This window comes from Mchenga conophoros, linkage group LG22 (genome assembly GCF_057382185.1).
Source record: "Mchenga conophoros isolate Kocher_MC1m ecotype Shallow Benthic linkage group LG22, M_conophoros_male_GT1.1, whole genome shotgun sequence".
Taxonomy (NCBI): Eukaryota; Metazoa; Chordata; class Actinopteri; order Cichliformes; family Cichlidae; genus Mchenga; species Mchenga conophoros.
Window position 1 is genome coordinate 12,453,479 of NC_140546.1, and position 24,616 is coordinate 12,478,094.

At 39.2% G+C, this 24,616-nt stretch overlaps 1 protein-coding gene across 1 annotated transcript in view; it reads left to right on the plus strand.

Annotated features, from left to right (window-relative positions):
• crybg2 (crystallin beta-gamma domain containing 2) overlaps window positions 1-23,959 on the plus strand; it is a 37,258-nt gene extending 13,299 nt beyond the window's left edge. Inside the window, exons 5-24 of the mRNA XM_085261490.1 lie at window positions 6,654-7,833; window positions 8,157-8,912; window positions 11,865-11,912; window positions 13,063-13,181; window positions 16,394-16,607; window positions 17,436-17,575; window positions 17,723-17,849; window positions 17,936-17,971; window positions 18,053-18,192; window positions 18,328-18,454; window positions 19,296-19,453; window positions 19,581-19,707; window positions 19,808-19,840; window positions 20,302-20,414; window positions 20,540-20,669; window positions 20,815-20,954; window positions 21,072-21,195; window positions 21,780-21,938; window positions 22,035-22,194; window positions 22,547-23,959. Of these exons, the coding sequence (XP_085117616.1) occupies window positions 6,654-7,833; window positions 8,157-8,912; window positions 11,865-11,912; window positions 13,063-13,181; window positions 16,394-16,607; window positions 17,436-17,575; window positions 17,723-17,849; window positions 17,936-17,971; window positions 18,053-18,192; window positions 18,328-18,454; window positions 19,296-19,453; window positions 19,581-19,707; window positions 19,808-19,840; window positions 20,302-20,414; window positions 20,540-20,669; window positions 20,815-20,954; window positions 21,072-21,195; window positions 21,780-21,938; window positions 22,035-22,194; window positions 22,547-22,635 (4,120 nt within the window). The 3' untranslated portion in view covers window positions 22,636-23,959. The remainder of the gene's footprint in view (window positions 1-6,653; window positions 7,834-8,156; window positions 8,913-11,864; window positions 11,913-13,062; window positions 13,182-16,393; window positions 16,608-17,435; window positions 17,576-17,722; window positions 17,850-17,935; window positions 17,972-18,052; window positions 18,193-18,327; window positions 18,455-19,295; window positions 19,454-19,580; window positions 19,708-19,807; window positions 19,841-20,301; window positions 20,415-20,539; window positions 20,670-20,814; window positions 20,955-21,071; window positions 21,196-21,779; window positions 21,939-22,034; window positions 22,195-22,546) is intronic.
• Window positions 23,960-24,616: the final 657 nt, after the last annotated feature.

Sequence of the window (24,616 nt, forward strand, 5' to 3'; positions counted from 1 at the left end):
ATAAAACTTAAAATAAATGCGCTAAACTCTTTTTGCCATTTCATGGTAAGAGTATTAAGGGAAAGTTGGTGAGAGAACAAGTGAGAGTTGTTTTACCTATTTGAGTGTCAAGTTTTCATTCTTGCTGCCTCTGTAGCTACTGTGCTGGAATGCACAGTGTGTAGCTTCAGGCACACGCCAGACTGTGTTATTTAAAACCATCTTTAGTGACTCTAAACTCACAGCTTCACATTTACACATTACCATGTACAGTAGTCATTCAATGAGGCATCTTAAATGTGTAAAGATTAAACACGTCCTGTGATAATCAGGAAAGCAGTTGATGAGCTGCCTTGTTTACCAACACAGATTTCTACATACCTGTGAATCATGAACACACCCTTGAGAAAGTTCCACGTTAAGTGATTTAGACTCAGCTCTGTAAATAAATGATATAGGCTGAGCAAATCCAATGAGCATGCGATAGATGTTGCCAGTCTACTCTAATTGTTACAGGATAACAAAATGTACCTTCATACAAACGTCTTGAGATGTAAGTAACAAGGGGTTGAAAGTTCAGTTCAAAACAAAACCTTAAAAAGCCCCCTCCATCAACATCATCCCATCCAATCAACCCTAGAGGCTCAGTCTATCAGTTTATGTTTGTGTCATTTCAGTGTGGAGGAGTAGTTGTAGTTAAGTTTTTGAATTATAAGCACAAAATGGATACAAATATACATCATTTCTCCCAAGTCCAAGCTAATTTTGTCATGCTGCTTGTTTAATCCATCCAGATGTATATAAATCTTATAAAGTTTGTATCTGGTGTGAAACTTGTATGAAATGCATACAAGAGTGGAAACAGATATAAGATCCCTAGAAAAATTGTATAAATGAAACTTGTATGTTTTGGATACTTACTAAAAAAAAAAAAAAAAATATATATATATATATATATATATATATATATATATATATATATATATATATATATATATATATATATATATATATATATATATATATATATATATATATATATATATATATATATATATATATATATAAAAAAAAAAAATAAAGTGGCCACTTTCATAAGTGAATCATATAAGCCTTATATGATTCACTATATGAGGTAGGCCACATCTGATGCAAGTCTTTTTCTATTTGTTATCCATATGGACAGGAACACAACAAATCCTCATATTTGTAAAGTTTGTATTTTTTTTTAAAGTTTGTTTAAAAAGAAAACAGAATAACAAGTAATAAAATAATACGATAAATAATATAAGTAGAATTCAACAACCTGAGTACCAGTATGGATATAGAATGTAGGTATAAATATAAGTATAAAACGTTTAGCAGCACAGGGTGTGATGACCAGCATTGATAAAGTGACAGTGTCAGTAGTGATTAAGGTGCTACAATAGCAGTTCTTGTCCATTTATGCATTGAGAAGTCTCACAGCTTCTGGAATGAAGCCGTTTCTCAGTCTGGTGATTTTGCATTTAATGCTTCTCAGCCTCCTGCCTGAGGGGAGCAGGACAAAAGTGTGTGTGCTGGGTGAGTGGGGTCCTTCATGATACAGGTGGCCCTCTTCCTGCTTCTGGAGATGTAGGATGGTTGGAATATCCACATTGCATGCTTTGTGTTTTAAAATGTATACGTTATACTTTATTGATCCCCGTGGGGAAATTTCTCTCTGCATTTAACCCATTTATTCAGTGAAGCAGTGGGCAGCCACTGTCAAGTCCTGACACGTAGAGCACTTGCCCTCATATTGTCACATTTATGTAACACAACTGTGTTTGCCATCATGAGTACATTTTTTTTTGTTTTGTCTGAAGCTGGCATTTGACCAGATGTCTTTATTTACTCGAACAAATAAAACTTTAAGTAGTGTTAAAAGGAAAAAATGGAAAGAATTTTGAGCTTGTGACCACACCTTGACCCTGTAACACACTGAATAAGTGAAACCTGCTCCGTTTGATGCATCAAGCTTAACAATGTTTTGAGCATGTTGGCTTGTGACGATAAAAGAGATGAGCAGCACAATTTTAAGAGTATAGAGCACAAGAAAATAGCATTACTTACTGGCATATCACAAGACTTTATCAAATACATTTTTGCTTTGCAACCTCTACATTATGAACATCTTTAAACTATCAGCAGGAATGGTGCGAGTCTTCAGATCATTTATGATCAGTGAAGCAGATAACAGGCAGTAACTTTTTGTTGTACATCATGTGGCAGAAAATCCCCAGTTTGTGTGTCCTGCCAGTTTGGTCCTCGCGGGACACAAATCCATTTTGGGACATCTGGTGTTTTAAATAAATAAAATTAATTAATTAAAAAAAATCAAACATTGCAGTACAAACAAGATTGCAGTAGAAAGTAGCTGTTACAGATCTACTACTACACCTAGTTCAGAAAGGGTAGCAACTTGCATCTACTGTGACTTGTGAGACGATGCTCAATTCAGTTTCATTTACACAGTGCCAAATCACTACAACAGTCGCTTAATGGCACTTTATATTGTAAGGCAGACCTTACAATAACGCATACAGAGAAAAACCCAACAATCGAAGGAAGACAGGATAAAAGTCATGCTGTGGAACAGAGCCAGAATGCAATGCAGAAAGGTCTATTAACATACAGTGAGTGAGAAAGGTGACTGAAGAAGAAATACTCGATGCATCATAGGAATCCCCCAGCAACATACACCTATTGCAGCATAACTAAGGGAGGATTCCCTAACTATGTGCTTTATCAAAAAGGAAACTTGTTTCATGACACTTTATTTTTGACATACATTTAAAACCACAAGGTGGCACCGAAGAGGTGTTTTAGCTGTGAGTGGTAGGTAATCAATGAAAGATTGCTATTACTCAAACATTAAAAACAGGCTGTAGTTTGGCCTCGCAGGAAGGGTGGTAACGTACGTTTACTGTTAGTTTTGAAATGATTATTTTAAAAAGAAGCCCTAAGATTTGTGAAACACGAATCATAGAATGAGCTCTCCAAGCAATGGTGTCATATTTAGATTTTGCGTCTGTTTTTGACTTTGGTAAAGATCAGAATGCGTCTTGCGAAACTCCGTTTATGCTTGTTGAAGGTGAAGAGCTGCATGTATTAGCTGGGTAATTTAAAAGTTTTACAGACTGAAAAAGAACAAATGAGGATTAGTAAGAAGTACAGTAGTGCTCACCTTTTTGCATGGCAAGCCGACAAACATGTTGCGGCCTCTGGCACTTAAAATAACAACAGGTTTCTGATGAAGAGGTGTGCTGATGCGCAGTGAAAGATGAGCAAGGCATTTAGCCAGCCCCACCTGTCGTGCATTCTTTCTGTGTATTGAAGTCGGGTGAGACGTGCATTTCCACTTGTGATGACTCTTAGGGACCTATTTATGAAATGCAGTTTATCTATTGAAAAAAAAAATTTTCTCTGTAAAAATACAGTTTTGATATCTGCTGTATTATTTTCCTACCTTTGTCCAAAACTGAGGGCCCATAGGACTGTTTCTGGTGAGAGTATAACCAAAGCCAGTCGAGCTACTTATGTCTTTAAACTAAACCATGACACTGGCCTTTCCCTTTTGTTTTCCTTCCACATATGACCATCTGACAGCTTAGTTGAGACATCCATAGAATGTCAAACTTGTGGAGAATTCACTTTGTTGTAAATGACTGGAACATACTCGCAAAACCACACCTTGACCTGACAGAAGTGATCTTTCCTCAGTTTAAATGAACATGTTAGATAAAGAGTCTTCAGCGATTTCATCTCAGGTGTGTGTGTGTGCCTTCCTATAACATACTATACTTATGCTGATATGCCAATCTGAAAACAGTTTTTAAATCTGGACAAGTGGAATAAATTTAGACAGTCTAGATTAAGTCAATAGATATTATCTTAAGTTCAAAGGCTAACACAAGCGTAAGTTTATCTTTAGTATCTTGCTTATCAGTTTTATCTTGAGGAGAATTTTAGTAGTTCAATCATTTAGACAGTCCAAGAACAGAAAACCAAAAACGCCTTCAGCATATGGAAGGCGTTACACCTCTGGTCCTTTGCAGCTTCTCATGTAAGCTGGCTGTAGGTTGGGTGTGTGTTTTTTATTATGCTAGATCGAGTTCATCTGTTTGCACAAGACTTAAACTGGCAATCATTCAAGGGCACCATTTATAGGCTTTTACCGCAGATGCACTGTCTCTCGGAGTAAAGTCGAGGCCTTTTGGGTGCAGATATTTGTCAGTTTCAGACTGCGATACTTTATACTTTATACTTTTTTAATTTTTAATTTATTTTTATTACTGAAAGAAGCTACATTCCTGTCAAGAGATCATAAGGTTTCCCAAGAAATTATACAGAGGGTAGTGATGTTCTTTGATATTTGGTGTATGATGAAATGTGGCTGATTGTTGCAGGCCCGCATGAAGAAGTTTAGGATCACTGCCAGACTCTTCAGCCACCTTTCTTGACACCTTTATAATTATCATCCTCTACACTCTTGTTTCTAAAGAAACCTTTATGTCCCCTTGACAGGAATCTCCGTGTTTATGCAAAACAATAGTTAAAAAGCATTCCTTTTTTTCCCATAAATCTTCCCGCTTGAAGGATTGAGGTTTGAGACTGACAAATGCTGCACCTAAAAGGTCCACAGCTAATGTGCAGCTCTCTTAAGCCCCCACAACAACATTTCAGTTGGGTTGAAGTCGGGACTTTAATTGGACTGTAACAACACCTTGGGATCACTGTCCTGTTGCACCATCTAATTTAAGCCAAGCTTTAAGCTGTCAAGACCGCAGGTCTGGCACTCCACAGTCCTTTCTGTGCATACTACTTGCCATTTCTCATGCCTTGCGTAAAGCTGCTGCTGCTACCTCTGCATAGGCTGCATGATTTTTTTTTTATTTGATTTTTTTTTTTTTTTTTTTTGCATTGTAAAATCCATTTGTTTACTTCCTGCCGATATTTCACATGATGTGATTAAAGTATTTTAAATTTCTGTATTCTTACTAGTTTAAAAAAATATGGGAAGAAAAAGAAATACATCTATAAAGTTACACAAATTACACCCCATCTATGTAGAAGCACACATGCGGTATCAGCTTCTTGGTACATGTTGATGAGCTCTGTGTGGTGACATTTGTGAGCCTTGCTCTAATGTTTTGGCTTAATTTTTGTGACTGGACCCGCATCAAACTAAAACAATTCCCAAAGCTTTTAAACTAAAACTGGATCAGCAGTATTTCCCAGCGTTGTCTTTCAGGGTTTCTAAAATTCTAGAATGCCTAAGTAGTGGGAATTCACCAAGTAAATTATTTTGGATATGTGTGCACACATAGATGCACACTTGAAACCTATAACAGTATTGCAACATTTTAAAATCACCATTTAGTTTGACCTTTAAGACCATCTCCACCCCACATTGTAGAAGAGCAAATTGGTTGAGTAATTCACCGTATTGCTGTGACTGTATTCTTGTGACCTTTTTAAATAATCATCCCTGCTATTGCAGTCATGCACTACTTTGTCTGAAACTGTAAAAAAGCAAAAAACAACATTTGCACATGAGAGTAAACACCATTTATAAATGAGCCTCTCCTCGTGGTCAAAGGTCAAATGAGTCACTAACAGAGGATCAAGTCAGATTTACTGCTCGACTTATGAAAGCTGTTTGATATTTAGTTTTGTTTCCTTGAACAACATTGATAATTGTTGTAGTTGTGCTTTTAGTCATAACTAGTATGCCCTGTTTGGATGGGTATAGCCATGGGATACAGACAACGGTAAAAATACATTCTTATAACTTTGATTTTAAAAAAAACAAACAAAAAAAAAAAAAAACTCTCACATCTCAAATCTAAGAGAAACAACCCTGTAATTGGAGAAATGCACAGTAAATGCATTTAGTCATTAAGGATTTCTTTTCCCACACTAACTGAATCTTAATTCTTGAGAAATTGGTAAGATCTGTTGCTTCGTGAAAGTATAATAAAGTAGCAGAGCCTGAGCTACAGTGCTTAACAAAGTTATGAGACCACCTGTCATAAAAACAAGTTAACGCAAATATTTCAAAAATCTTTCAAAAACTTGTTTAAAACAAAAAATACAGAGAAGCATTTGAAACTAAATAACAAAATACATTTTTATTGCAAAATTTCCTTAAAGATTTTATCATGAACATCGTGCGTTTTTAATGGTATGAAAAAGTTTATATTCTTCTAAACACGTCTTTGGCGTTTGAATTGTTCTCTGAATCAACGGCCTGTCTCAGTTCCTACACAGCGCTTTGTAGTACTTACATTTGAGTGTTCTTATCTAATGTTTATATTGAAATGTGGATAACTTTGCTGGCTCTAAAGAGGTTGTTGGTGCAGGGTATATTCTGTAAAGTATTCAGGTCAATTGAATACCTCAGCTGAATGCATTTTGCTTAGGGTCATTTATATAGTACTTTTTTTTTAGCAGATATAAAATGGGGAACCAAAATTTGTGACATGTTTTGCAAACTTGGACGTTGCATGCTAGTCAAGATAAGCGATATTGCTTTGTATAATTTGCATTGTTGGCATTGTGTGTCCACCACACCCTGAAGACTCTGCCTTGGAGCTCTTTGTATGCTGTGAAACGCTTACCACCTTATTTTCTTTCTGCTATTTGTGTAGATCTTTGACAGCTTCAAGGACCACCGCAGCAAGTTCAGAAAGTCAACAGACGGACGACTGCCAGGAATCGGCTGACAAAATGAATTCAGGCTACCGCAGCCTGAGTACCAAACTGTTAATAAAGACCTCGTCTCTCTCCAAAGAGGATGAAGCCAAACATCGTTTTCGTAAACTATCTCTCATTAATGAGGCTGATGCTGTTGATAATAGACAGGATGAAGTGGACTTTAGCAAAACGAGCACCTCGACTGAGTCAAATGAACCGGATCTTGACTCAGAGTATAAATGGAAAAATAGATTTGAGGGTGTAAGTCAGTATAAACCAAGTAAAACAGAGAATTACACTTTTTCTGACTCCCTGACTTACAATATATCAGACACCTCGTCCAGTAACTCCTCCTCTTCCTCTTCCTCGGCTCTGCCTGACACTACAGCATACAGACGCTTCACTGACTCCTTCTCTTCCCCCTCCCTCCCCTCTCTGGAGGAACCTATTACCCTTGGCAACAGGTGGAGTGACAGGAATGAATTTTACCTGAGCCGTGAAAGCAACCCAGTCAAAGCACCAGCAGATGACTGGAGGAGGAGCTTAGTGGAGCAGGAGGAGCCTGGAGCAGCTGCAGGTGAAACACTGGGACGGAGAGAGGGAGGGTCAGAGAGTGTAAAGTCAGCCTGGGAGCCACAACAGCTCCCTGTATCCAGCCTTTCCTCAACACAACAAACCAGCTACAACAACAGTTTGGAGGAAGAGGACGGCGACTCATACCGATTTACTGGGGTGTTCACAGCCACACTTGTGGAGGCTGTCTCTGACCCTGTAGCTACTACTCTTTCTACTCCTCCTGCCTCCCCTGACGAAGACTCCACCAGCCAGTTTGACATGGAAATTCTGGTGGATACTTTAAAGAGCATGGGGCCTTCTCTGAGGCAGAAGAGTGTGAGCATACGCACCAATAATGCAGGCCTCGCCTCCTCTCTGCCACCCATTGTGGAGGATGCTCCAAGCCCAGTCTCTTCTGACGTGCCTGACTCCGTGAGCGGTCTCCAAACAAAGATGGAAGGAACAGGCGCTCCAGCCGAGTCCCTCAATGGACTGTATACTCTGCCTGCTGACCTGGGATTGAAGAGGACTTCCCCAAGAGACAGTCGTTCTCCATTGGAACTGATTAGGCAGAATCAGGTATCGTAGACTTAAAATTAATTTCATGAGCTAGAAAATCTTCATGCTGTTTCATTATTTACCTTTATTTATATTGTTTTTATGATTATGTTTTTGCTTATTGTAGAAGTCATGAAAATTGAAATGTTCTTTAAAGCTATAAGCAATTTATAATACACTCCTTATGTGTTTGTTCAGGAATTGTAGTATTTTTGAATGCAACTCATCAAATATGTCAGCACCAAAAATGAAATTGCATTCATTGCATTGTTTTGAAGACATAGATCTCATAGGTGAATGCTTCAGAGCTTAGCATAACTATGCATGTGTCATGTCACCTGCAGGATGGACACCCTGGAACAAGAGGTCTCAACTTTCCCTTTAGAGCATCAACTCTTAACAGTACTGTAATGAGAAAATCCTCTGACTCGTCTGAGGATTTAAAATCTCCAGTGCTTAATGGCAATGAAGTACCTCCATCTCCTACCACAAGCTCTCGCCTTGATCACAGTGTCCTCTTTGGTAACTACAAGCCGTCATCCACAGTTCAGACACAAGAAAACGGAAAAGCCCATCGGTCAGTGTTCCGCACCAGCTCCCTACCCGAAACTTTATCTTTAAAAGATCACACGACTGCGGGATTAAAGGGGATGGGTGACCATGGCGCTGGCACAGAGTCAGGTGGATCGCGCTTTGAGCGCCTCTCCTTTCTTATGAATTCCTCATCCTCCTCTCTGAGCGTAGCCGAAGACCTGAACACTCATGTGAGTCGGCCTGCATCTCTGGCCATCGGCTCCCCGCCTGCCAGCAACAGCCCCACTCGCCTCCTCAGCCCAACTGGCTCGATTGACCTCCACAGGCCATTCGCCAACACAGACACTCCTTTATCAATGTTTAGCCAGACCCCTCAGATGGCGATGGGTGTGGGTAGCGGGACAATGGGCACTCCCATCCTGCAGAGGAGCCTGAGTAGTGATGCCGCTGTGGGGGTCCACAGTTCATTGTTCAGCGATGTTAATGGAAAGTCTCAGTTCCAGAGCCAAACAACTGAGCCTGACAGGAACTTACTTTCAAAATACAGAGCCTTCCCCGATGCCTATGTGAGTAATATTACATTTGTGAGAATGCTTTTGTTGATTTGACATTTAAAAATGTAACAATCCAGGCTAAGAAATGATCACATTAGACATGAAAACGTACAGTGTGACCTCTTTATTAAAAAATAACATATTCGATGACACGTTCGTTGAATATTTCTAAGTCTTCGAGTGCGGCTGCTCAAAGTATGCAAACAGTTGCATCAAGTGGAGGGTTGGGTGAGGTGTGAAAGGTTAACTATCCCTTTGATAACAGAATGAGTAAGAAAATCCTATGATTGTGTTTACTTACAGGCAACTCTCATCCATTCTTCTCCCATTGTAAGAAATGACAAAACAGGTCAGCTCACAATAGGTGAGCTTAATGACTTATTATTGTGCACACAACAAATCCAGTTATCTGTGGCTTTTGTTGGCATTTGTATGCCAAACGTGCCATTTAAATAAGCTTCAAAATGGAATTTCTATAGAAAACCAGCAGTGATTAAAGGATGGGCCTGCTGGTGGTTCCAGTGTCATGCAGTGTTAAAACAATCCTTCAAAATGAAATAAATGTTCCTATTTATTATAAAAACATTCTATTTCTCAGTGAAGATCCCAAAGGTCACAGGATAAAGTACATGTAGGTGAAGACTTTGGTTTATGTATATATGCCTACAGAGCTCATGCCTGAATGTTGGGACACACTCTCTTGTTCATTCTGCCACATCCTGTTTCCCACCCCCATCGAAACACAAAGCGCAGGATGGTTTTAAGCAGCTGCAGTTAGGAAGCACAACAATTCTATAAGCGATGGAAGAACATGAAGAGTGAAATGTCAGTGTAGGCCTGTGGCATTTGTAGCATCTAACACAAATATCGGCACAAAGTTTGTCCAATTAGAACTCTGAAGTGATCAAAGCTCGTGTAACACAATGTTTGATACTAATATTGACTTCTGATGTGCTTCCTGAGTTGTTGATGTGAGCCATACTGTGGGGGAAAGATTATTTGTCTAAGACACGAGCATTACTTCAAAAGAGTTTTACACCCACTGATGTATTCTAGTTATTTCTCGTTATCACGTTCTCAAAGAATTAAGGAGATTTCATCCTGCGAACCCTTTTTTGATGTATATTTATAGTCATTTCAACTGCTTAAATAGCCGTGGTATTATTATTATTTTGTTTTTAAATGATCTCAGCTGGGTTCCCCACCCATCCCAGCTATCTGTCTGTTCCTGCAGAGACATGGCCACACCCTAGTTTTTTTTTGTTTTTTTTCTTCAAACTTGATATTTGATTAGATGAATTATGACAGGAGCACATAAGGCGACACCTGTGTGAGAAGAAAAGATGACAGCCGTTATCCCTTCTCTTCCCCAGTTTCTTGTTTGCTGCAGTCGTCAGTTATTTCATTACACGGTCAAACTTTTTTGTTTTGTTTTTAAATATGTGATTTGCTGAAACTGCACATTCCATTTGTGGTAGCTCATTTTATTGGAGAGCAGATCTTGTACCCAGGCTGCAGGGAGGGAAAGGAACAGAAGGTAAAACGTGTCTGTGTGAGTTTGTTTCTGTAGGGCATCAAGAAGGCAGTAAACTCTGCAGTCTCCATCGGCAACGTAGCTTTCTGACTTTGAATGATTTGTGGCTTAAGGTTTATAGTGATGTTAACAAAAGAAACGTATGCAGAGGGCATGCAGAAAAAAACCCATCTGTTATTTAAGCAGGTGCTGCACTGAATATGCAGCATTTGGCCTTGCTACTAGCCTGAGGCACAATAACAGTTGGCCAACCTAATCGTAATTTACATTTCCATCATTTTTTTTTCTTAATCAGGATTTTAATTGGTCCACTAGTTTAATGCCACAGCTGCACATGTCGTCTTTTTTTTAAGTAGGTTTTTGCAAGTGAAAGTTTTTAATCAGTGATTCTCAATTACTGCTAACTTAAAACTCAAAAACTCCAAATTAATTATGATATGCAGACAATGGTCACCTTTTAACGTACGATATCAGTATGAACTACTGGGTATAATTTATTGTGAAAATGCAAAGCTATTCATTTAAGGAAAATTCTCAAGGGTTCAGAAACTTGAAGAACAGAAAAAACCCAGTCACGTTTGAGTGGGATTACTACCTTCTGTGTTTGTTTTTGTTTGTTTTACTATTTTGTCTTTACGTTTTTTGTTGTTTTGTTTTTTAAGTATGAATACATTTCATCCTTTTTTTTTTATTTATTCATGTTTAAAATTTGTTTATTATTATTATTATTATTATTATTATTATTATTATTATTATTACTATTACAACAAACATGTTTCTGAATTAAATTAGGTCAGGGACTCTTGAAACCTTAGCTTCAGCTGTTGCCACTCATTGGTCAGTAACATGATCTAGTTTGTAACCGGTTTCCTGCAGAGCTTCCAGACGAGCAGTGAAGTGATACCTCACCACACACCAGTATCACCGAAAACTCTAATTTGCTGTGGCTTCAACCACATTGCAGTCTGTCCTTTTTAAACATTCTAAAACCAATTCAGCTTTAAAAATAATTTATTTAATTACTTGTTGGGTGCACAGCACATTTATTTTTGTTTCCAGTGCAATGTCTTTCTTTGTCATGTGAGCTCATGCTGTAGTTCCAAGTCAGAAGTGTCAAAGGTTCAGTAGAGGAATGTATTCCTCTTTGTTAAAGCTGTCCTTGAATTGTCGTGAAGGATCTTAAGTCTTCTCACATCATCTTTCAGACTTCCTCAGAACCTGTTGAACAAGGTGACAGTACAGTAACACTGTTTGGATTGTGTGGCATGTTTAGAACCTGGGCGTAATAGCGTGTCTAAATCTTACATGCTCGTGGCTTACCAAGGCTGTTTTCTTTTCCCCCAAAGAGTACTTTAAAAAAAAAAAAAGTAAAAGAAAATAATGTCCTGTGATGTCCGTTTAATCCTTACAATTTTGCTATTTGTCCATAGCTTACCAAAGAGAAGGAACATGGAAAGCTTAATCCTCGTCCTGGAAAGGTGAGTTGGCCACACAAACCGCACTCTTCAGTGAGAGTTGTTTTCACCCACGTGCCTTTTTAGAAACGTGTATAAGCTGACAGCCACTTTTGCCACTAACTTGAACTAGAAAGTGGCTAAAAAGTAATGTCAGCTAGCATATTGAAGTGTAATTTAAAAATTGGCCGTTAAAAGCAGAGCTTTCTTGTGAATCTGTCTTTTAACCATTAAGTACACAACACCTTGCTAGTTTACCTGAGGGGGAATAAGTTGTTGTTTTTCTTGGTAACGTAGGCGCCTACACATCATTTCATAACCATTCTGCAGTAGACAACGCGGACTGTCTGGTTAAACGATAGGATTGTTATCAGATGCTAATAAAAACCCTCCCAAACCTCTTCTGTGGAATTTCTGCCTTTGATTGGTAACTAAAGTGCATACCTACTACACTATTGCCTGTACCATTGTGGCCTTGTGTTAATTTCAGACCTGCTTGTGCTTGTTGCTGGAGAGCTCTTCGATTTTCTCACTGAGGTTACCCACAAATGATTCTTAATAATTGGGGAGGAGCTTCCATTTAGGTTTAGGTTCTCTCCCATGCTGTAGGGCCTTAAAGCTGGATGTCCCAAACATGTCTGTGCTTTAGACTTGGGCAGGTTTTTGTTATTCAATAAATTCCATATATACACCAATATATGCACATCTGTACCTCCATTTTCTCTTGTGATGTGCAAAATTTTATTCCACTTTTTAATGTTCTTGCATAGTTGCATTTCCTGATTATCAACAGAATCTAGAAGTTTGTAATCTCAATACCATATAGTCAGCTTTCTACTCTTTTAGTATTAAACACCTAAAGGTTAAGGTTGAATATGAAACTGGAGATGATGCCATTCAACAGTGTTGGCTTTATTTTCCTTTGACAATATAAAGGACTCTTCTGCAGCACAGGATAAAGACTGCAGTAATTCTGTCTTTTCTACAGTTTCATCCCAGGTGCTTGCGTAGTATTAAATGACATCTACTGTAATGTTAACACTGATTATATACTCAACGTAATTCATAATTATTATTATTAATATCTGATTATATGACCTGCAGCCTTAAAACATCTGATTTTACAAGTGTACAGTCATAATTTATGCTAACATTTTGTCTTCCTTCCGGCTAGATGCATATTTTTGACCGACCGGGTATGTGCGGCCAAAGGATTGAGGTACACGGTGATGTCATTGATGCTACACCCTGGGAGCTGCAGGAAACCATCTCTATCAGGGTGGTCAGAGGAGGGTAAGTGCTGGAAGCATTTATTTATTTATTTCCCCCTTCTCCCATAAAACAAATCCATATGGATCCTCTTGCTGTCGGTAACAGATATTACTTGTTGTCTCGTTTGTATTTTTGATTGTATTTTAGGCATGCATGTATGTATTTAACTTTGTAAAAGGACAGGACTTTGGACTTTTCTTTTTTCTTTTTTTTTACATATTTATTTATTAGGTTTTAACTAGTTTTACATAATATACAGTGAACATAAAATAAAAATAATGACAAAAGGCATAATAATAGAAACACAAATAAAGCAAGCCATAGCAAAGGGGGAGGGGAGGGCAGGCATACATTTAGAGTTGGATGTCTCGAGACCGGCCTTGGTCTAAAGACCACTTTTACATGGTCTTGGTCTCGACGGACTTTTGTTTTGGTCTTGTCTTGGTCTCGATACCCTCTGGTCTTTTTTTTTTTTTTTTTTTTTTTTGTGTCCCGTTTGGATCTTTAGCCATCAGAATTGTTGTCTTAAGGCCAAGAAAGATGCCAAGCGGATTTATTTTACCAAGTGGATCATCATGGCCTTGCCATATTGGTCCATTTGATTGACCTTTATTATAATTATGAATTTATTTTATTTTCAGTTGCTACAAACGGGACAGACATGACTGGGGGATAGGACAGGGAGAGAGAATGAAAGAAAGAGAGGGAGAGAAAGAAAACCAAAGGGGAGAAGAGACGGTGAGAAGGGGGGGAAGAAAGAAAAAAACAAAACAAACAACAACAAAAAAAAACCCACCTGGGTCACCTGTATGGAGAAAAAAAACAGAAGAGAAGGCAAACAACAAAGAGCAACATAATAAAAAGAAACAGCACCATCACAATAAACTAGCTAGCAGTAGATATCAGTAGATACTAAATAATAAACGATATTGTGCAGCACGCAAGATAGACAGCGCACAATGTGCTTTGAGGCAGCAGCCAAGAAAGCTGTAGTCCGCGTCTGTGAATACCCGTGTGTACACCTGTGTGCATACCTGTGTGGATCAGCATGCTTGCATTCCAAAGGTTTCTCCATGTAACGATCTGCTAGGGAGTGTGGGGGGGCCACAGCCCCGTCCCCCAGGGTATGAAGCAGGTATGTAGGAGATCAAAACTCCAGACATCCAGAGGCCCCCAGAACACAAGAGACCAAGGAAGACCAACAGAGGGGCAGCCGCGCCACTGTCCCAGTAAGAGCTGAGGAGAGTCCCAGATGAGGGCTCACTCAGCAGCCGCGGAGCAGAAGCCAGGGGGAGTTGCAGTGACGCGCCCGTGAGCTCCGCCGGCAGCCAGCTGTGCCTGAGTGACTGAGCCCCAGGCCGAGAGGCCGGGGGCACCCCACCTCTGAAGTGGCCCGAGCGAGCCCCAGGCTCCAGGCCCCGATAAGCGGCCGCCAAGGAGTGAGCCAGTGTGTACCTGGACGCCCACCCCCAGACACAAAGAACCACCAAAACACCGACACCTGAGGGAGTCCGCCACTGGCAGGGGAAGTGGTGGTAGGGGGAGATAGGCCTCCAAACCCTCTGGTCTTGACTACAAGTCTAGCATACATATCAAATTAGCACTTTAACTTGGCCTAACAGATTTATTACCTTTTCCCAAAAGACTTTCACCTGTGGGCACTCCCACATGCAGTGAAACAAAGAACCCCTATCCACGCCACACTTAATACAGGTGTCTGGGACTTTGGACTTTTAAATGCTTTTATTTACCAAATGCAGAAAGTAGCGCTTTCTTACTACATACTCACTGCAGAGTTATGCATTAATATCTAAAAGAGAAAAAAATGGCATTAAGTGACACAAAGCTTTTCACAAGGAAATAAGTAAAGAAGTTTTTCATGATTTACTAGATTTTTCTTTTTCTTTTCTAACCAGAAACTGTTTAATCACCAGATTTTATAGCTGCAAAACCTTTTGTCAAGTGTACTATGTATATCTCACTTTAAGGAAATTGTATTTAAAATAGCTTCTAACCTTTGCTATATATATAATTTTGGTTTTGTCTTTTAAATGTCAAGTGTTTAGCAAGTCAGCGGTTTTTCCAAATAAAACTCTCTCCGGATGTGATCAGGTAGCGTTATAAAAACAAGACTGCTATTGATGTGCTGTGGGCATGCAAATTCCTTCAATCGTTAACACACCCCAAACACAAGCTTAAACACACACCTGCCTCAGACATGGAATGTTTTGTCAAACACAGCCAGCTCTGTGAACCTGCAGTAACCCTGCTGGTGCTGCGCTGGCCTGTACTAACACTAGACTAATGCTTCCTCAGCTTCTTACAATGAGATGATTATACTGTCAGTTCACACACCATTTCCTGCGCCACTACCCAAACCACAGCTAATACTCTAATGTAAGAATGCAAAGTAAGTGGCATTTGTAGGCCATCAGCCTCTGACTTTAAAAAAAATCTGTCTTTTATAAAGAGATTACCTTTATCAAGCAGCTCAAGTGTTGGGATTTTATTGGTAGCATACTGCATATGGGTCCATTTTAAAGGTACTTGTACACTGCTTGCATGTTTCTACTATGGTGTCTTCTATTTTTACTCATATTTAGAGAGGAATATTCATTTATTAGGCTATATTTATTGATCACATTTCACATAATCCTTGTAACTGTAGCAGCGCTGGAGTTGCACAACATTTACCAGACCGTGGTAGAAAAACTGCCTGACATTCTTCATTATTAGCAGTGCGTTTGATTGCTTGTTCATGCAGAATTTCATCTATAAGAAAGAGAAAGTGTGTGTTGTTCTATTTAAAGAGAGGGCTGTAAAAGAAAAGCCAATCTTAAAAAGTAACAAAGTAGTAGGATTTCATTTAGCTTCTGATTCCCATAAAGTTTTGTGCCTTGGGTTTATTAAAAGCAAAATTGTAAAGTAGTGAATGACTAGTGTCAGGTTTTTAATGTCCCTGCCTCTAAAAGTCTTTTTGTTAGTAACAAAGCCGTATAGTTGGGTAAAATCAACACTGGCATTAATGAGAGTAATAACAAATACTATCTCTACATTAATAATGAGAAATACTCGTTGCTTTGACACATCAGAATGATGTTGCAACAGTAAATGTCTATGAAAAGTGCATAAACATATTATCAGGAGAAACAACGGTCATACGCAGCAGGCTGTAACCTTACACTGCCCTTTCTTTTCTTTTTCTTTTTTTCTTCTTCTTTTTAATCCTTTAGGTGGGTGCTTTATGAGAAGCCCAACTTCAAAGGGGAGAAGATTGCTCTGGATGAGGGTGACATCGAGATTACTTACCCGTTCAGCCCTCCAGAAGAGCAGCAAGAGAATGAACAGAATGAGGGAGAAGAGCACAACGGAGACACAAATGATGAGCAAAAGGAGACCAAGCCAGCCAGGAGGTTCCTCATCGGATCCATACGAAGAGCAGTGAGGGTAAGAAGAATTTTCTTTCCCTCTGTTGTCGCTGGTTGTTGCCACAAAGCCTGAATTAGGATTTGAAAGCTAACTGAGTGCAGTGGAACATTTTATTGCAGAATCATTATATCAGCATGAACGGCTGATTTCTTAAATGTTTTGTTTTCAATCTTGCGAGTGGCTGTTTGCTCCTTAGCTCAATGGCACCATCTAGTGTCAAAAATAAGTGTCAACACTTGACTGGGCCGACAAGTATGACAAGTCAGATACTACTACAAATGTACTTTGTTTTAAAGGATTGAAACATTGAAGCATGAAAATAAATATTTAATTATTTTCTACTATTTTATTAATCTGAGATATATGGACTATTCACATCAAAAAGCCTGAGACACTTATCTATTGCATATATTTATTTTTGTTTTAACATGCCATACCTATATAATGTCACCTGCGTGGGTTGTCTCCCACTTTACGGTGATTGGTTGGTAGAGGTGTCTGTCTGACATCAGCTCATTCTGTATTCAGAACAATAACAGTGTTGCTCTGTTAGTAAAGAGTATAACATTCTTTATCTTCAGATGGCATTGTGCTCCCATCCTTTTTCTCGCCCATACTCTTTGAAAATGCCTACAGACTGACATATTTGATTTTCCTCAGAAAACAAATCAAGTTAAAATATCTGACAATCCAGACCCAACTGGTGCGAAAGCTCCTTTAACAGAGGTTGGACAACTTTCTTGTCCATGCTGGAGGTGTAAAAATCTACTCATTATGATGTTTATCTGTAAGTCACGTGTTTCCCATGTGACAGCAGCGTTACAGCCTCCCTCTATCCTCCCTCAGGACTACAGCGTTCCAGAAATTAGCCTTTTCCCTGAAGAGGAAGCGGAGGGAAAGAAAGTCATCTTCCGAGATACTTCCGATGATGCCAGGATTTTTGGTTTCCCCATTAAGGCCAATTCCATCATTATTAACGCAGGGCTGTGAGTGATGTTGATCTATTCAAAATGCTTTGTAAAGCCAAAATTAATATGATACTGATCATTTGTCACTAGTGTTGCATTTCATCCAATTTGACAAATCAGATTGCTTTAATGTTTTTTACTGACATCTATTTTTCTGCTCTTCAGGTGGCTTGTGTTCGCACAGCCTTTCTTCCAGGGTGTACCACGAGTCCTGGAGGTTGGGGGGTACTCAAACCCAGCAGCCTGGGGGGTGGAACAGCCCTATGTGGGGTCATTACATCCACTCAAAATAGTAAGTGTCACTTCTAGAAGCACTTACAATCTGCCTTCTTTATCACTTGCACTTAATTTGGATTTCTTTTTCTTTTTAACTCACAGGGTGAACCACAGGTGGAAAATCTGAGTGATCCAAAGGTGAAGAAGGATGAATTTTCCTGTTCACAAACTGCTACTGAAACTATTACTGAAACTTAAAAGCTGACTTTTTGTCTCCAGATGGTGATTTATGAAAAGCCCTACTTTACTGGGAAATCGAGGACAATAACCACCAACATGAGAGACTTTATGACCAGAATAGAGAGGCAGCAAACAACCTTTATGTATAACGTGGGCTCTCTTAAAGTACTAGGAGGAATGTAAGTGGTATTCTTGCCTGTTTGTATTCGGTGATCCTTGAAAAGGCATTTTGCAAGTTTTAACAGCTGCAGATCACATCATTACTTTGTTTTTGTTTTGTTTTTTAAGCCATGTGCCTTTCTCTGTTTCTGTAGCTGGGTGGGCTACGAGAAGGAGGGTTTCCGAGGCCACCAGTACCTGCTGGAGGAAGGAGAGTATCATGACTGGAGGGTGTGGGGAGGCTGTGATGCTGAACTGCGCTCTGTTAGGGTCATTCGAGCAGTAAGTTACAATGACTTCATAAGAACTAATATTTGTTCATTCTTCTCATGTTTCGAAGTCTTTAAACGAAACCACTGTGGCTCCCAGTAAGTGAAAGCTGCACATTAAATTGCAAGAGGGCCGTTTAACTTGAAATTGTTAATACGTGTCTCCGGTCTCGAGACCACGTAAAAGTGGTCTCGGTCTTGTCTTGGTCTCGCTGTCTCAGATCGACACAGTTGTCGGGAGATTTGGAGTCAACAGTATCCATGACACAACGTAACGTTCGATAATGTGTCATGCTCTAAGAGCCGTGCTCAGAGAGTGCTTTGTAGTGAATCAGAAGAGTCGACTCCCATTGAGCGAGAGCCGGCTCCTCACTTAATTTCCTTTCGCTGCTCAGCTCTCACACAGTGGCTCAACTATGCTCCAGTTCCTCCATATTGTGGCCAATCACATCATGTTAAAAACAGAGAGGGTGAGAGACGCGACAGTCAAGTGGAGTGTGCGTCTGCCCTCTCAGTAAGTGAGTGAGACAGTAGACAGCGGTGAGGAGGGTTGTGCAAGTGCATTGCAAAAACACATAAATATGCCTGACACCTGTAAACGAAGCAGCATCTGGCTGCAGTTTAAAGACTTTTTTTTTTGTCTCGTCTCGACTTTGCCTTGGTCTTGACTCGGTCTGTCTTGGTATCGTCTTGATCTTGGTTTAGGTGGTCTTGACTACAAGTCTACAACAAACTCATAACAACAGGCTCCAGAGAAATGAAGCGACTCCGATATGATTTATATTATCAGTAACGTGATAAATATTAGAATGCAGACTATTAATCAGTTTGTTTGTTTTTTTTGTCTCTTGCAGGACTTGACAGACCCTGCCATGGTGATGTTTGAGCAGCTAGAGGAAGACCAAGATGGAGTGCAAGAGGAGAAGACCTTCGAGGTGACAGAGGCCATCCCTGACGTTGAGCTGTTTGGCTACAAAACCTCCACGCGTTCAATCGAAGTAATCAGTGGGGCGTAAGTGTGTAGAAGACACCAGTATTTAAATTTTTTTTTAATATATATATTTTTCCCCTCTTCTTACATTGTACCGACGAATTGACAGGTTTTACAATAATCAGGTATTTGTTTGTCTTCCTTACAGATGGATCGCTTACTCGCATGTGGACTTTTCTGGTCACCAGTACATTCTAGAGAAAGGCTTCTATAATAACTGTGCTGACTGGGGGTCTCAAGACACTCGTGTCTGCTCAGTTCAGCCCATCTTACTGGTGAGAATCACTGGGAGTCGTATCTTCAAACTGCTAAACTAAGAACTGTGCAGACATGTAATTCTTCTGTTTGTTTTGTTTTGTTTTGTCTTGTTATTAGGCTCCAAATGACAGTTCAAGGTCCAGGGATGAGGTAAGTACAGTCATGTGGAAAGAAAGCTTTCATGGGGAATTGAATTGAAGCAGTGTTGTAAAGAAGAGACTGTCTGAATTGCTCTAAGCTTGGGTTATGCAGGGTTTTTTTGTTTTGTTTTGTTTTTTAGTTATTTTGCTCCACTGTTCAAAGGTCGACAGGCTTAGTGTATAACTTATAAACTGCAGTAGAGTTTGTTTTTCTTCACCTTTCTCTGTCCCCTGCCTGATAGTAGTCCCAAAACAATGTGCAAAGGTTACATTGAACTGTATTACTTGAATCCAGAGTTTCTTTTTGTTTGCTTAAAACCTTTTTCAAGGATGGAGCATATCTTAAAGCTAATAACTTGGTCAAAGTTAAGCACCTTGACATTTTCCCTGTTAACTTTGCTTCTGTCACAGTACCGATATAAATGTTCTCAGCTGGCATCTCACCTTGCTTTGCCTATTTCTTCTTGTCAGATAAAATTGTACTCTGAGCCAGACTTCCAGGGAGAGTGTTACATCTTTAACTGCAAACAGGAGGAAATGCCAGAAAAATTAGTTACCAAGTCATGCAGAGTGACGGGAAGAAGGTGAGTAAGCAGGAAGTAAAGTGAGTAAAAGTTAGAGTTGACATGATTTGGTGTGTGTGTATTTTTTATTTTTTCAAGTCAATAAGCAAAGCAATAAAGACACAATTTAACACTGTGTATTTCAGCTGGGTCGTCTATGAGAATGAACAGTTCTCTGGGAACTTGTATGTCTTATCTGAAGGAGACTACCCCAATCTAACCAGCATGGGCTGCCCCCCTGACTGTTCCATTCGTTCTGTTAAGATTGTGCCCTTGGTAAGAAATGCACTCACACAGGAAAATTTTGCTCTCGATTATAAGATACCTTTATTAGTCCCACGAGTGGGAGATTTCATGTTATGGGTGCCGACCTATTGCACACAATGGCAATGGCCTTACTAAATGCTCTTTCTTTCTCCAGTTGTTCTCAGTTCCTTCCATCTCTTTGTTCGGGCTTGAGTGTCTGGAGGGCAGAGAGATCACCACAGACACAGAGATCCTGAGTATGGTAGAAGAAGGCTTCAACAACCACATCCTGTCGCTCAGAGTCAACAGCGGCTGGTAACTTACATGCAATTAAATGGCTTCATCAGCTAATAGTGAACCAAAAATATCTTGCTGAGAACCTGGATACTGTTGTCATAAGTAATTCTTTGTGTCCACTTTCCTGCTTTGTAGCTGGGTGATATGTGAACACAGCAACTACAGGGGGCGCCAGTTCCTGCTGGAGCCAATTGAAATCACCAACTGGCCAAAGTTCAGCTCCCTTCACACTATTGGCTCAATGTACCCAGTCAGACAGGTTTGTTAACAAGTATTCTTTACAATGACTTTTTAACATGAGGTACACAATAAGAGAACCTCTGAAAGTTTGAATCTTTATTAATTATTAAAAGAAAATTATACGATTATTTTCTTCCTGCTTTTAATGGCATTAAATCATGTTTATAGACTTAAGCTCCTGTCGCCAGCACCAGTTCAGAGCCTTCATTTTACACAATAAGTGAAGATTGCATCGAAAAACCCTCATTAGGAGCCTTAAAAAACAAACAAAGCCTTTATTAGGAGCCTTAAAGAAGAATAATTTGATCCTAAAGGTGTTGATTTTGGTGTTCTAGGTCACTCATTAGTGTTATTAGTAAACCAGGCTGACATTTTTATAAATCTCAGATGTTAAAAGTATCCAATAGTTCCAAAACGGAGAGAATGGTGATTCTGTTGGTCCCTATATTTAAAAAGAAAAAAAATGGAAACTAATGTCCATCATTACAAGTGCAGCCAGTTCTGTTCACTTCAGCTAGTATTTATTTACAAATAACTTTGAGTTGTCTGGCCTGCCCACAGATTCTATAACAGTAATACATTGTGCTATTTTTCCTTCTACAGAAGCGCCACTTTTTCCGTATCAAGAACACAGAGCGAGGTCACTTCCTGTCCGTCCAGGGTGGCGTGGAGGAGTTGAAATCAGGACGAGTGGTGGTGACGCCTGAGGTGGAGCCACTGAGTGACATCTGGTTCTACCAGGATGGACTGATTAAAAACAAGGTAACAATGCTGGTGACATCTCCGAAAACCTCAACACAGTCATACATTTCAAATCTTGACAATTCTTTCCAACATAATACTTTGTGTATTCTGTAGTTGTCCCCAACCATGAGCCTTCAGGTGGTTGGCAACATAGAGCCAGCAGCAAAGGTGGTTCTGTGGACAGAAACCCGACAGCCCGTTCAAACCTGGACTGCCCCAATGAAAGGCCTCATCACTAGCAATACTTTCCCTGGCATGGTCCTGGATGTTAAAGGTATGAGAAGAAAATGTGGTAATTTAACCTTTAAACATTTGTTGCGTGTAAAGTTGTTAGTGGCTATTGTAGTTTTTACTGGCTTTCATTTTCTAAAATTATTAAATATTAAGTTATAATTGGTCATCACAAAATCTTATCTAATCTCAAATGATATTAACTTAATTTTCAGAAGTGTCCAAGTTTATTTTCCTGCATATTCCCTTTTTAAGTGTTCACTGGCAGGGATATTTTTTTTATGTATTAATGTAATAATAACAATTCCACAATGAAAATGAGTTTATTTAGTTACATTCCACTACAGCATGAATAATTAGTCAGATTTACATTGTGAAACTACTTTTTTCATCAGGTGGCAAAACTTACGACAAGGACCACGTGGTCATTATGCCCGAGAATGATGAGAGGCCCAGCCAGCAGTGGGAGATAGAGTTGCTGTAGCCATCAGCAGCACAGGAACCGAGCTTATCTTTGCCACTTTGTGATATTGTCTTGATATTTCAGTATCCACTCTTGTATCTGTTTCATGACTTACTGCATCTCAGGACATGCAATTCCTTCTAAAACCTATGAGCTAGTTTGAAATCAGTATCCAACAGCAAGAATGCGTAGAAGCAATAGATGCCCTGCAAAAGCTGCCCAAGTTGTTTTCAAGGTTTTTTGTTAGTTTGCATTCATAGCATGAAATGTTTTTTTTGTTTTGTTTTTTTGTTTTTAATCATTTTCAAAATGTATTTTACCAAAGAAGAGTTTAAAAAAGTGCCTTGATTTGTTTAGTTTTATTTGGAGCATGAGTCGAAAAGCAATGGCAAATACATGTTATTTGCTTGAGGATGTACAGTGAAAATTCCGTATATGGTTCACACTGTTCTGTGACTTTCATTTGACCTTCCAGCTGATCATTTGTCAACAATTTGATTATCCAGCCTGGGATTTCCATGTTTATCGGAATCTGGGTTTATGGGGGCTTTTTTTTTTTTTTTTTTTTTTTTTGTCTGTAGAAGAGGAACATCATCTCGTCCTACATTTGTTTACTATAAATCTAAGTTTGAAATTCAAATTGCTTTTGGGCATTTGATTTCCTGGAATGAAAACAAAATGGCCTTCTGGGGTTTATAGTGAAGCTGGATGGGTGAAGCCAAAAGGATGTTTGGTATTCAAGAAATGCGTGTTACGCTTTTAATTTTTTGTTTTTATATATGTAATATAAAAATCCTGTATGTGTTGTGGGAAATGTTGCACTTACGTATACATGCATGGTCCAGTGCAATGAACTGTGCAGTTTCTGTCGAGTTACCGTTTCTTGACATATTTTGATGTAAATCTTAATGTGTATGTTTCTGTGTTCCCTGCTTCAGCTGTATGTTAATATTTGATACTAAAGATGTAATTTCATGTTATGTAGGAGGGAAAGGTTTTAAAATATTAAATATTGAATAAAATGATTGTAGAAAAGATTACAAAATAAGGGTGTGTTTTTATTTATTTATTTTTTTAATCCATTCATCTTTTTCTTTCTTGTTTTTCATCATAGTTTTTTAAACTACTCAGGACATTATCTGCTGTGCATTTTAGACCAACATCATCAGTGCTCATACTTTAGCTCTTTGAGAACACTCGAGTGAAGTCCAGTTCTTAATCCAAAGGGTTAATATGATGTTGGTGGACCGTTTCAGCTACAACAGCTTCAACTCTTTTGGGGAGGCTTTCTGCAAGGTTTAGCAGTGTCAAATAAGCTTTGGTGACCTCTACTATTTTCACCCCAATTCAGCTAGCATTTCAGCTGCTTTCAATAGTTGTGCACATGCTTGAATAAACAGTTTTCAATCTTTAAAAGACATTTAAAATTTCAGACTTCACTCACAAATTCACCTAATTCACATATCACATGCGTTCAGTGGTGTTAGATTTGTATTGTTGATTGCCATTTATGCTTAGAAATATTTACTTATATATGCTTAGAGTTTTGTAATTAGTTGTAGATTGGTAGAGGTTTTGATCCTTGATAGTCTGCAAACTTTGTGTGTATTAGACAGCACTTTGGGAGCATGAGAGGTCATACCGTGTCTTATTATTTTATGGTAGGATTAACGTAGTTGCATCTGTTCTAGTCTAAGTGCTCTTTGTTTAGATGAACTGCAGGACTTCCTCACCGTGTTATCTAGGATGAACCATCTAGGGTGAGGGGGAGGCTACCCTCTTCCTGACCAAGGATGTTTGACCCTTTGATCAGCAGTCCCCACACACACACACACACACACACACACAGGCAAGGTACTCTTTGTTTGTATGTAGACGTCGTATGTTAATGAACCTATGCATATTCATGTAACCTCAATAAAAGGATAGTGTATGGGAGGACGGACGAGACCAACTGGAGTCAAGCGGTTGTCCGGTTCTCTCCCGTGCACGAGTACCATGA